General features: G+C 36.7%; 2 protein-coding genes across 2 annotated transcripts in view; both read right to left on the reverse strand.

The window, feature by feature from the left end:
• LOC131054753 (putative leucine-rich repeat receptor-like serine/threonine-protein kinase At2g24130) overlaps positions 1 to 6,973 on the reverse strand; it is a 90,907-nt gene extending 83,934 nt beyond the window's left edge. The window contains exon 1 of the mRNA XM_059212938.1: positions 6,685 to 6,973. Within this exon, the coding sequence (XP_059068921.1) occupies positions 6,685 to 6,973 (289 nt within the window). The remainder of the gene's footprint in view (positions 1 to 6,684) is intronic.
• Positions 6,974 to 7,372: 399 nt separating this feature from the next.
• LOC131054752 (LRR receptor-like serine/threonine-protein kinase GSO1) lies at positions 7,373 to 9,960 on the reverse strand. The gene is made up of 3 exons (XM_057989342.2): positions 8,994 to 9,960; positions 7,530 to 8,000; positions 7,373 to 7,428 (listed from the first exon to the last, which is right to left on the reverse strand). Exons 1-3 carry the CDS (start codon positions 9,958 to 9,960, stop codon positions 7,373 to 7,375), a joined length of 1,494 nt encoding a protein of 497 aa, XP_057845325.2.
• Between the last annotated feature and the right edge of the window lie 2,814 nt (positions 9,961 to 12,774).

Here is a 12,774-nt window from a genome sequence, read left to right on the forward strand (position 1 = left end):
AGTTCTGCATAACCCGTACGGGTTATGCAGAACTAGGAACCAAATAGGAAGTGGGGAGAGAGAGAGAGAGAGAGAGAGAGAGAGAGAGAGAGAGAGAGAGAGAGAGAGAGAGAGGAGAGAGAGAGAGAGAGAGAGAGAGAGAGAGAGAGAGAGAGAGATTAGGAAAAGGAGAGGGGGAGAGGGAGAGGGGGATTGAGAAAGAAAGAGAAGGGAGAGAGGGTGAGAATAGGATTAAGAGAAAGGAGAGAGAGAGAGAGAGAGAGAGAGAGAGAGAGAGAGAGAGAGAGAGAGAGAGATGAGAGAGAGAGAGAGAGGATGGATGGAGAGGGGAGAGGGAGATTAGGAAAAGGAGAGGGGGAGAGGGAGAGGGAGAGAGAGGGAGGTTGGGAAAAGGAGAGAGAGAGAGAGAGAGAGAGAGAGAGAGAGAGAGAGAGAGAGAGAGAGAGAGAGAGAGAGAGAGAGAGAGAGAGAGAGAGAGAGAGAGAGGGATGGATGGAGAGGGAGAGGGAGATTAGGAAAAGGAGAGGGGGAGAGGGAGAGGGAGAGAGAGGGAGGTTGGGAAAGGAGGAGAGAGAGGAGAGAGAGAGAGAGAGAGAGAGAGAGAGAGAGAGAGAGAGAGAGAGAGAGAGAGAGAGAGAGAGAATAGGATAAGGAGAGGGGGATGGAGAGAGAGTTAGAGACATAGAGAGAAGGGGATAAGGAGAGGGGGAGGGAGGGAGATTAGGAAAAGGAGAGGGAGAGAGAGGGAGATTGAAAAAGGAGAGAGAGAGAGAGAGAGAGAGAGAGAGAGAGAGAGAGAGAGAGAGGAGAGAGAGAGAGAGATAGGATGAGAGGGAGAGAATAGGATAAGGAGAGGGGGACGGAGAGAGAGAGGGGGAGACGATAGAGGATATTGGGGAGAGAGGGAGAGGGAGGTGGAGATGGGAGAATAGGATAAAGAGAGAGAGAGAGAGAGGAGATAGGAAGAGAGGGAGAGAATAGGATAAGGAGAGGGGGAGGGAGAGAGAGAGGGGGAGAGATAGAGAAGAGAGGGAGAGGGAGGGAGGAGATGGGGATAATAGAATAGAGAGAGAAGAGAGAGAGAATAGTATAAGGAGAGAGGAAGGGAGGGGGAGGGAGATTGGAAAAGGAGAGGGGGAGGGGAGAGAGAGAGAGAGAGAGAGAGAGAGAGAGAGAGAGAGAGAGAGAGAGTAGGGTCGTCAAGAGAGGGGGAGGGGGAGAGAGAGAGAATCGGATAAGATAACAAGAGGGAGAGGGAGGATGAGAGAAAGATAGAGAAGGGGGAGAGGGTGAGAATAGGATAGAATAACGAGAGAGAGAGAGAGGAGAGAGAGGTAGGAGAAGGAGGAGGAGGAGAGGGTGAGAGACATGAGGTAGAGAGAGAACGAGAAGGAGAAAAGGGTGAGAGACTTGACAGAGAGAGAAGTGTGAGGGGGAGAGAGATGAGATAGAACTCAAGGAGGATAATTAGGGCTTAGAATAGATAGAGACGGTGATGGGGAAGGAAGATGAGAGAGAGGAAAAGAATAGAGACATGCATGTATACAAATGTATATACATATATCTATATAAATATATCTATATATAACTATAGATATGCATGTATACATACATAAACACATATTATATATGTTTGTCTATACATATGTTTAGTAAATGCTAAGTTTACAAGCATACATTATTATGTCTTCATAACTCGTATGGGTTTTGTGAAACAAAAAATAATGGTTTTAGTTCTACATAACCCATATGGGTGTTATGAAACACAAAATACTAGTTTTAGTTTTACATAACTCGTATGGGTTATGTAGAACTATGAATAGTACTTTTTGTTTTTCAAAACCCGTGAGAGTTTTGGCTTGGTAAGAGGGTTGGAAAATGACCCTAAGGCTTGCAAGCCCATTTTCCCCCCATTTTTGTCCATTTACACATTTTTTCTTCTTCCAACATGATTTCTCGACTTCATCATCATCAGGTTTACAAATGATCAAGTGGGTATCTCTAAAATTACCACCATAATTTCACACGTCTTCTCAGTTTTCTGACCATATATTTTTTTCTATTTTTGGACAACATTAGCATAGTAAACTTTAATTTTCTTTACCAGTGCCTTGACAGTCCTCACAGACATATGTCTACCATTTTTCTAATAACTTTTGATATACTTGACTAAATTCAAATAAATTACACTTTATTGTTCTACACTAGATTCTATACACTTTTTATAAAATAAGTTTGCATTTTCGATTATTTTGATGCAAGTTATACCCAGTGCACGAACATGTACCAAATTTTCAAGATATGGTCACTTCACAAAATCATAAAAAAAAAAAAAAACTAAACGGAAAATTACAAAAAAATACTAGATCTCACTCTTACCTATCATCCTACCAATGGGTTTTCCAAAATACTAAATCTAATTATATATTTTGTGCAGCGCATGAAAACAGCTATGTTACGATTTTTTGAAAAAATCAGGAATAGTTTTTCGTGTGCGAGAGGTTTGACCCTCTTAATCTTATCCAATTTTAAAAAACTTTAGTAGTTTAGAAACCCCCCTTTTTGTTCACCATCTTGGTGCAGTTACCCATCTTTTGAATTGGCAATGGTGCACTACGAATAAGTACAGAGTCAAATTAGGTCCTAAAGATCAAAGATGGCAAGGAATTTCCCTTTCAGCTAAATGGATATTTAGAGCCTTGCAGGTGAGGAACCTTGGAAAATCTTGATTAGACACAATATCAGTAAATTTGTTCCTAAAAAGATCCCTATTTGGAGAGTTTTGAATCTTTGTGACATCATTGTTGGGGACTTTTAGGCTAGACCAATTGGTTCTCCTATTTTTATATCAATTTGGAAAGCTTGGGAGGTAGTAAAAGGTTATATCTCCCATAATGGTATAGTGTGGGGGAATGGGGAAATTTGTGGTGAACACTCTATTTGGTTGAATCTGAAATATAACATTAAGCCTCTGGCTCTGGTTCAAGGTTTCTCTGCTATAATTTGGGCAAGGAAAGGTCTCAAGAATTTTTTTGATATTATTAGAGACGGGCATCTCTTAAGATGGAATGATATAATGCTAGAGTATAATGTGTCCCCCTCCCATAGAAAAACCTATACCATGCTAAGAGAAGCCTCTTCACCTCTCTATCTTCCCAAACCTTTCTCTATTAATTGCTCCAAATTCTATTTCTATAAATGGCTAGATGGGTCCCCGTTGCCTAGAACCAAAGCTAAAGCCATATACTCCCTCCTTGTTGATAGTGATGCCATTCTTTTCCATGTCAATTCTTGCTGGAAGGTAAGCCTTGATGTTGTCTGTTGGTAGAAGATTTTTGAGACTCTTTGGTGTAGGTCAGTTGAACCCAAGAAGAGGTTTTTTTGTTGGCTCTTAATGCTCCATAAGTTTCCTATCCATAATTTTAGTGGGGAAATTAGTTCTTGCTCCTGCTGCAAAGTCCCTGAGTTTGTTAATCATATATTCTTTGATTGCTTGTTTGCTAAAGAAACATGGAAGATTTTTGGCCTCTATATTGGTTATAATATTGTTATCATTGATGTTGTGACCGGTCATATCCAAAGCTTAAAGAAACATGCTAACTTCTTTTGGTCTCTTCTTTATGTTGAAATATTGTAGCTTATTTGGAAATATAAGAATGATAACCTCTTTTATGGTAGAGACAAGAACCTTAATGAGTCTCTTAGGAGACTCATCTTTCATGACATTAATGTGCAGGTGACAGTGGCTATGAGGATTGCATGTAGAAAGTTTGAGAGGTTGCTGCAAGATGGAGCTGCAATGATGTTCACAACAGAAATTTATCATGACTTCACCTGGTCTAGACCCTCCAGTGACAGATCCCCATTTGAAATTGCATTGGAAAATTTTGTGACAGAGCTCGATGAATAGAATATCAAAGGACAACATGTTCAGGTGCTAAATATCCCAATGGTTGAAGCAATCATTCATCCATATGTGGACCCCATATTGTGGGGTAAAGTGTTGAGATGGTGTGATGGCGCATAGGGATGGGCAGCTTGGATGGAGAATGTGGGGGATTCCAACTCCTCGGATGGATAAATTAAGTTTGAATAGTCCCTTTTGTGTTATGTATTGACCTCCTATGATGATCTGCAATTGTATATGGTATCTGACTATGTGGCTTTTGGGTTAGTTTTTTACGATTGTAGATTGGCTTAACTATATTATGTAACTCTAATTGTGGAACTCTCGCTGGTGGTATTTTTTGTATTGTGAACCTCTGATATTTTATATATATATATATAAAACCATAGGAATGAGGTGATTGAATTTTGAAATGAGGTTTTACAACAATAAAATATCCTTTAAGTTAAGTATTAGAGGGTCTAGTTATTCGATTCCCCATCATTTGATTCCCTTGAATAGAATTCTAATTCAATGATTCCCTTAGCGTGACACTTGCCAAACGAAACCAAACTCCTAGTCAATTACACATAATGCTAGTCTTGTTTTTTGTAAAAGGCAATTACAATGGTAGTTAGCAGGTTTTCTTCTACACCATCGTCACAAATCTTTTTAGCGAATGCTTGTTTAAGATTTGTAAGGATATACAACATTAGCATGTCGTTTAAGTGTATTTTTCATTAAATTTTAATAGTTATAATTTTCAATACAATTTTCAATGATGAAAAAATAATTTAAAATCTTTTTCTATTTCAATGAAATAACAATTAAAAAACAGATTTAAAAATTGTATTGAGATAAGTAGACATGTCTTTGGAACAATTTTTTAAACCATTAGTTATTTTTTGTAAGATTTTATAATGCTTTGTTACTTTTAGTCTTATAGATTTGAGCATGTTTCATACTCTTTCATTTATTAGTACTTGTCGTTAGGCTAGTACTATTGCAATCGGTTGCACTCAATTTTGGTTAACTTGTTAGTATTCAATTGCATTTTCACCAATTAGAACTATGAACTTTTCTTTTTTCAATTTTTTTTCAATTTTTTTTCAATTTTTTTTAAATTTTTAAAAACTTAAGATGCATTATTTTTAAATTTATAAATTAGAGAAATTATTTTTCTCTAATCTAATTGGCTAAAAATTCTGCATCTTATTACCGGATTTCACAGATCCACTATCTAAATGAATTTTTTTAGGCAAAAATTTTAGTACATTAACATAATCTTTAGTATGTTTGAAGTTTCTTTTCAAATTTATTTTACACATCAAATAAACAAATATTTAACAAATTATCTAGAATCTAATTTTTTTAAAGTTTTATATTATATAAATAAATAAACATATATATGTATAATATAAAAAATTTATGTAATATTATTGCAATGAGTTCTATATTTTACAAAATTATTTGAAGTAAATGCATACAAGTATTTTTATGTTTTAAAATTTATTTTCTTATTCTAGAGTCTAGATGTGTATTTTTTAAGTTTAATAATTAATTTATTTTTTTTCACAATGATTGAAGAACATTTTATTAACAAATTTTAGCTATATTATCAGACAAAATTTACTCTTTCCACTATTTTGATCTATTCATGAGTGCTTGGTTATGATTTTCATTTTTTTTACCACCATCTATGCCATAAAAAATGGCATCATGCAATTGCAATTCTCCCGACATAAAAATTCCCTCTTTAAATGGTTATCTTATATTGTTTAAAGGGTTTTAATATAGTTAGATTTCGTATTGCTTAGGAAATTTTAAGCAATAATTATTTATAAATTATCTTTATAAAAATATATAAATTGCTTTTTAAATATATAAAATTAAATAATTATTATTATTAAATTTAATTTCAAAAATATTATAATAATAAGAATTAATATTATAAATATGTGGGATGAGAAATTTCAAACTAAAAATAAATAATTAAGCATGTGTCACATAATGGTTAGCACATACCTTTATAAATATATATTTTCAAATTTATAAAATATTTGTAACAATGTTATCTAAACTAATTTTTTAATATCAATTTAGAAATCTTCTTTTAATTGCAATATTAATTTTTTATTTTTATTTTGCATAAACTTTAAAAGTATTCAATCTTATCATAATTTAACATATTATCCATTTGCACCATCTTATGAAAAATAGTAATTACAAACATGCTAATACTATAAATGTTTAATATTACAATTATGGGCACTCTCTACCAAACTGATGCAGACAAATATCTGAACCTACAAAGTTAAATTTCCGAAGATACCGTTTTCCTTGTCATCGGTACTCAAGGATACGAACAGTATCAAAATAACGGAAGTTAAGGAGGAAGAGTCATGTTGAATTTATATGCAAAGAAGATGCAGTAAAATTTTAACAAGCAAATTAAAAAAAAAAATAACACAGCTTGTAGGAAGATTCACAGAAGCAAATAATCAACATAGAGCACGGTTAATATTTAGTTTAGATCAGAATGTAGGAATGATTACAAAGTATCAAAACTTTTCTCATTTTCCAATCTTATCAAATGCATTCCTGCAGCAAATTGCTAATTGAACTCTCCAAGATAAGATTAAAAAAATTCAAAGACATTTGTAAGCCCTTTCACAGAAAAGCAGGGCAGTTTCAACTTTCGACCACTACTATTATTGGGAAGTCGGTTTCCCTGATTTGGTACTGAACAATTTACGTCATAATTTAGGAACTTGACTGCAATGTGAAAGTGCTCTGACCGTTTTCTACCTTAACAAGATTTCTTGCCCATCTTGCGCTGCTTACTACTTGGTACAGATCAGATTGATATTTAGAATCTATTCTACTCCCTTCAAACATGTCCTCAATACATTGCAACATCTCTACAACTTCTGCCATACTTGGTCGGTCTTTAGGCGAATCTTTTGAGCACAACAAAGCTACTCGAACCAGTTGAATAAGACAACTGCATGTAGAATCTGTAACACCTCCATTGCACAACATCAAGCTATCATCAACCACCTCTGAAATTCTATCAGGAAAAGCCATACTAACCCACATGCGCAAACTGAGTCCATCAACAAACATCTGGTGTGTTGGCCTCTTTCTTGTTAACATCTCCAATAACAGAATTCCATAGCTGTAAACATCTCCCTTGGCTGAAATCCTTGCACCAACTCCATACTCTGCATTGAACCCATGTCAGTTTCCACCAATTTAAACAGTAATAATGAAATTGAAGCAGCAGGATATGTCATAAAAAAGAATTGTTTACCAGGGGCAATGTAGCCTAGAGCACCTTTCAGTGTTGTTGATGATGAAAATGAATGCATTGAATTTTCAGATAGTATATGGGCGTTTCCAAAATCAGCTATATGTGCTGTCATATAGAAGTCTAGAAGTACATTGTTTGGCTTCAAATCACAGTGAACAACTTGAATTGAACAATCATGATGGAGATATGCCAAACCACAGGCAATGTCCATGGCTATCTGTAATCGTGTCTGTAAATTCATTTTACAGACACTCCCAATATTAAATTTGCCAGCATCATAATGCAAATGCTTTTGCAGACTTCCATTAGGCATGAACTCAAAAACCAAACCTTTGAAGTCAAGATTAGAGCATGAAGTTATGACTTTTATTATATTTCGGTGTTTGGCTTTACTGAGCACTTGGCATTCAATGCTGAAACTTTTATGAGCTGCTTCATTTTCCAAATCGAGAGCCTTAACAGCTATCAATGTTCCATTATCCAAAACTCCTTTATATACAGAGCCAACGCCACCAACTCCTAGCAAGTTGCCCTTGCCAAATCTACTAGTTGCAGTACTGAGCTCCTTATATGAGATTCTTGGATGTTGAAACTCTATTGATGGTTGCTCCACAGACCCCTTCTGAAATAAATATGTGTACAGAAATAAAACATATATGCCAAACATGATTAGAGCGGGGATAACATAAATCATGTATTTAAACAATTTATGGAAGTGCCAGAAGCCTCCAGATGGTCCAGGGTATCCTTTGAATGGTGGCGCCGTGAGATTTGTTAACGGTCCCCTTTTAGGAATTTCTCCTATCAACATATTGTATGAAAATTCAGAAAGTTAAGCACTGAAATAAATATTATAAGCCATAACAAAATACTGCCTTAAAATTATTAATAGTAGAAAACCACTGCCCAAAAAAGAGCAATCAGCATAGGCGGAAAAGAAAGGCTATATTAATTGCGTATTAATATGCTTATTGAAGTCGCTGAAATATACAATATTCTCTTGCAATGCACGCTACAGTTACAGTAAAAAGAAAGTACTACGCAGAAAAATACTATTACAATGCATAAAACAAAAAGAAAAGAAACATCACTGTATAAAAACTGCAATTGCATATAAAGCATTATCTCCTTTGGACATGCATAAGCAATGCTAATTAAAGAATGATCAAAGACCATGCATTGATTATGCTAATTAGTGCCTGTAGAGAGCTTGGTATCGTACCGAATAATTTGCTGTTGTAGGACAGATCCATCACCCTGAGATTTCGAAGTTCGAAAAATGAATCTGGAAGTGGGCTTCCAACATGTTATGTGAGAGGTTGAGATATTCTAGCCTACTAAGGTTGCCGATAGTGGAAGGAATTTGTCCAGTAAGTCGGTTAAATGGGAGAGAAAGTAGCCCTAGACGCTTAAGGGCACCAATCTCGCCGGGAATGGATCCCTGCAAATTGTTTTGGTCCAGATACAACCTCTCTAGTATCTTAAGCCTTTCTAGTGTAGACGGAATGGGTCCAGTCAATGCGTTACTGGCGAGGCTAATATATGTCAAGTTGGTGAGATTGCCGATTTCTTGAGGTATGCTCCCTCCTATAAGGTTATATCCTAAGGACAATATAGAGAGACTGGTAGACAGATTGCCAATGGAAGGGGACAAATCTTCAGCGAGATAATTATAACCCAAGTATAAGGTTTGCAGGGAAGAGCAATTAATAAGAGCTGCAAGGAACGGTAAAGTCCTAGAGCTGGTAAGGAAGTTATCGTCTAGTCGAAGATGTTGGAGTGAGCTCAACTTACCCAATTGGAGAGGCACAGTGCCTGTGAGATTGTTTAAAGTGAGGTAAAGAATTTCCAATTTGGAACAATTTCCAAGAGATGTCGGTATCGGCCCACTAAGCTGATTCCCCCACAGAAACAGTATTAGCAGATTGGAACAATTCCCGAGAGATGTTGGTATCGGTCCTCTAAACTGATTCTCACTCAGACTCAATTGTTCTAAACTGGAACAATTTCCTAGAGATGTTGGTATTGGCCCACTAAGGTGATTCTGATCCAGACTGAGTTGTTGCAGATTACAATTTGGAAGAGATGGTATTGGTCCACTAAGCTGATTCCCCCAGAGATTCAGTACTTGTAGATTGGAACAATTTGCTAGAGATGGTATTGACCCACTAAGCTGATTCTCCCGCAGATTCAGTACTTGCAGATTGGAACAATTTGCTAGAGATGTTGGTATTGGCGCACTAAGCTGATTCCCCCACAGATGTAATTCTTTCAGATTGGAACAATTTCTTAGGGATGTCGGTATTGACCCAGTAAGCTGATTCACCGGGAGACGCAGCTCTTGCAGGTTGCTAAGCTTCTGGCAGAGCTCTGGAATAACACCATGGAAAGAATTATCGTAGACATTTAAAGACTCTAGAAAGGAAAGATTTCCCAAGAAGGGAGAAATATAACCTACTAAACCCATGCTCTCAAGATCAATTTCAGTCACTCTCATCAACTTGTTACATGAAATGCCTGTCCAATTGCAGACGTTAGTGTTGGCATCCCAAGATGATAACACTTTGTTTGGATCAGAAGTGATGGAATTCTTGAAGACAAGCAGAGCCTCATGCTCATCGTTAAAGGATCCATTGTTACTGGTATGTGCGGACAAGCAAAGTTGTAAATAAAAGACAAGAAAATGCACAGCCAACGGAATAATTTTCATGGCAATTGGTATGTGACTGAATAAATTGTCAGAAGAAGACTCTGCAATCATTATCATCATAATAGATGAGTAGTTAGCCGATAGGCTTCTTATGTGGACTTGTAAGCCTGTAAGAGCTTAGAACGAGTCAACGTGCCGGCACTTTACAGCAGGCCTCCAATCCTGGCAATTGTGACACGTGGCGAAATTGAAGTTGTCATACTTAGGTACTGGTTTGCATTATTTACGTCGATTAGCAAAAAGATTAGAGAATATCAAAGCTGTGGAATGGGATTTAAACACCCAATTTGTTCATATTCTATAATGTTTGGATAGTTGAATTAGTTGAATGAGTGTATTTATTAACAAGGACGCAAAGCGTCAAGTTCCTGCTATTAGTATGAGTAGTTTAGAGTAAATAAAAATAGAGATAAAGATAGATGGAGAGGAAGATGGAGAGAAATACATAGAGAGATAGAGAAAGGTAGTGCGATTAATTTAGAGTGGATAAAAATAGAGATGAAGATAGAGGGGGTGAGGAAGAGGGAGAAAAATAAATAGAGATCTAGCTAAGTTTGTAATTTTTTCTTGAATTGAGTATGAATTTTTTTATTACTATTAATGTCCTAATTAGACATGTGTTGCCATTGATTGCTCATTTGGTGTTTTATGATGTGAAAGATTATATGAGAGATCTTCAAACATGTAAGATGATTGCTAATGAATGCATGCAATACTAACACAAATTGAAACTTTACAAAGCATGCACTTAGTTGGCTCAAGGTACAAAAACAAAATGGCAATAGTGGGCTAGAGTTTGAATTGAAGTTTTAGAAAGGCAAGGGTCAAGCCCATAGTCACATTAATATGGACAGATAAATGGTCAAATCTTGGTAGAATATAGCTATATTTTGGTAGGTGTGTGTATAAATATAATAAATATAAGGATGCACTATGTATTTTTTATATTATAAATCGAGAGTTCAAAAGAGTACATCAAAAAGGAGGGAGGCAGAGCCTCAACCAGCTAGAAAGAGAGCAGCAATGAAAGAGAACCACCAAAGAGAAGAACTATCTGAGATACATATACAGCCAAGAAGCAACAGAGTACAAGAGAACCAGAAGAGCAACCAAAAAAGGATTAGTCCTACGGGTAAACATCTTCAAATTTGTTGACCCAGGATGTCCAACCAAGGGGTCCCTCCATCCAGATAGCCTTTTTCTGTTCCAGCAGTTGATGAAAGACCTGAAGGTTATCAACAGAGGAGTTTTTGCTGTTTTGGATCTCCTGCATGAGCTTGGCAAGGGCTTCATCAAACGCCATCTGGTTGTCCAACACACTAGCTAACTCATAACCATTCTGCATCTCATATATAAACATTGTAGCCCGGCCATCACGCAAAAATCTGAGCAACTTCCTTTTTTCCAAGTTAAGCACGCAGCAGACCTGTGAGGCAATTTTAAAATATATGAGATTTCTATGAAATCCAGTAAGAGATCTGGTAAAACCTTGGAACTTAGAATCATTTCTAAATTTCCATATATGCCAAAGGATGAAAGATGAGAGAACCTGCCAAAATAAGTTAGTATCTTTTCTAAGGCCATCAATAAAACCAATAATAATATCCAAAGTATAAACATAGCGAGTGATGCAAATACCAAACATGAGCCAAACTTCATGGGCAAAGGAACAATCGAAAAATATATGTCTCATAGTTTCAGGAACTCTACAGATAGAACAAATATCAAGGGTGGCATGCTGGTTTCTAATGGGCAGCCTGTCCAGCAGAAGCAGCCATTTAAAGCATTGAATTTTAGGAGGAATAGGAGCTTTCCAGAGCTTATCAAACATTTTATGCCAATCAGAGGAGGAAAAGGAAGAGTACCAAATGACATTAAGATGTTGAGAAACAGAGGTATCATGGTTAAGAAATCGGTATATATCTTTAGCTTTGATAGAAGAGAGGTGAGTACCATCCTGCCGCCTAAAAGAGAGAAATCGGTGAGAATCCACATTAGTATTACGGGGGAGATTAAGGTGAGAACAAGCCATTTTGATGAGGTTATACGTTCGCTTATGAGAAGCAGGGATATCAAATTGATTAGCAAGGTCTTCCCAACTGATGAGCTGATTGTGATCAAGGATATCCATGATATACTTAACACCCTTGTTGGCCCAAAATTTAGCCGAAAAGCCTTTAGTCAAAGCAAGGGGTTTACCTTGATGGAGAAGATTCCACCATATTGATCGCTCACCTTGAAGAGTATAATGATAATCAAAGGCTGAGTTATCAATATAGTGTCGAATGTTCTCCCATGCTTTCCATAAGGAACGGAAAACCCAAGTTCCCTTCACAGATATGGGGAAATTGCCAAAAACCAAATCACTGAAGGGGAGATGTTTCCAAGATTTAGCAGTTTTAGGCACTCCATTCTGAATGTTATTTCTGACAAGAACTTTCCAGGGCTCGTCACCAACAAGGGATTGAAGGATCCATTTAGAAGCAAGAGCCATTCCTTGAAGTTTGAGATCTTTAAGACCAAGCCCTCCGAGACTTTTCTCTAGATGGCACCAGTCCCATTTAACAGAATGGGCTTTCCTAGAACCGTTGCCATCTGACCAAAGAAAGTGCCTGATGGCTTTCTGAATTTCCAAGATCTGATAGTTACTAAACATCCAGACAGAAGAGTAATATATACTATAGGAGGAGAGAATCTTTTGGCAAACCTGGACTCTTCCAGCAAGGGATAAGAGTCTATGATTCCATTTATTAAGTTTTCTGAAAATCTTGTCTTTTATCCATAACCACATATCTTTGAGGGAAGGCTTGACAGAAAAGGGGATACCAAGATACCTAACAATTTGGTTAGGTCCTCCCCAGGAAT

The sequence above is a fragment of the Cryptomeria japonica genome, chromosome 2 (genome assembly GCF_030272615.1).
Source record: "Cryptomeria japonica chromosome 2, Sugi_1.0, whole genome shotgun sequence".
Lineage (NCBI taxonomy): Eukaryota > Viridiplantae > Streptophyta > Pinopsida > Cupressales > Cupressaceae > Cryptomeria > Cryptomeria japonica.

Excerpts from the sequence above, each read along its gene's own strand:
- LOC131054752 (XM_057989342.2), bottom strand. The coding sequence starts at position 9,960 with ATGATTGCAGAGTCTTCTTCTGACAATTTATTCAGTCACATACCAATT. Across the intron at positions 8,001-8,993 it reads CACTGTGCCTCTCCAATTGG|GAGAAATTCCTAAAAGGGGA; the intron begins GTAAGTTGAGCT and ends ATATGTTGATAG. Across the intron at positions 7,429-7,529 it reads CTCTAATCTTGACTTCAAAG|ACACGATTACAGATAGCCAT; the intron begins GTTTGGTTTTTG and ends ATGAATTTACAG.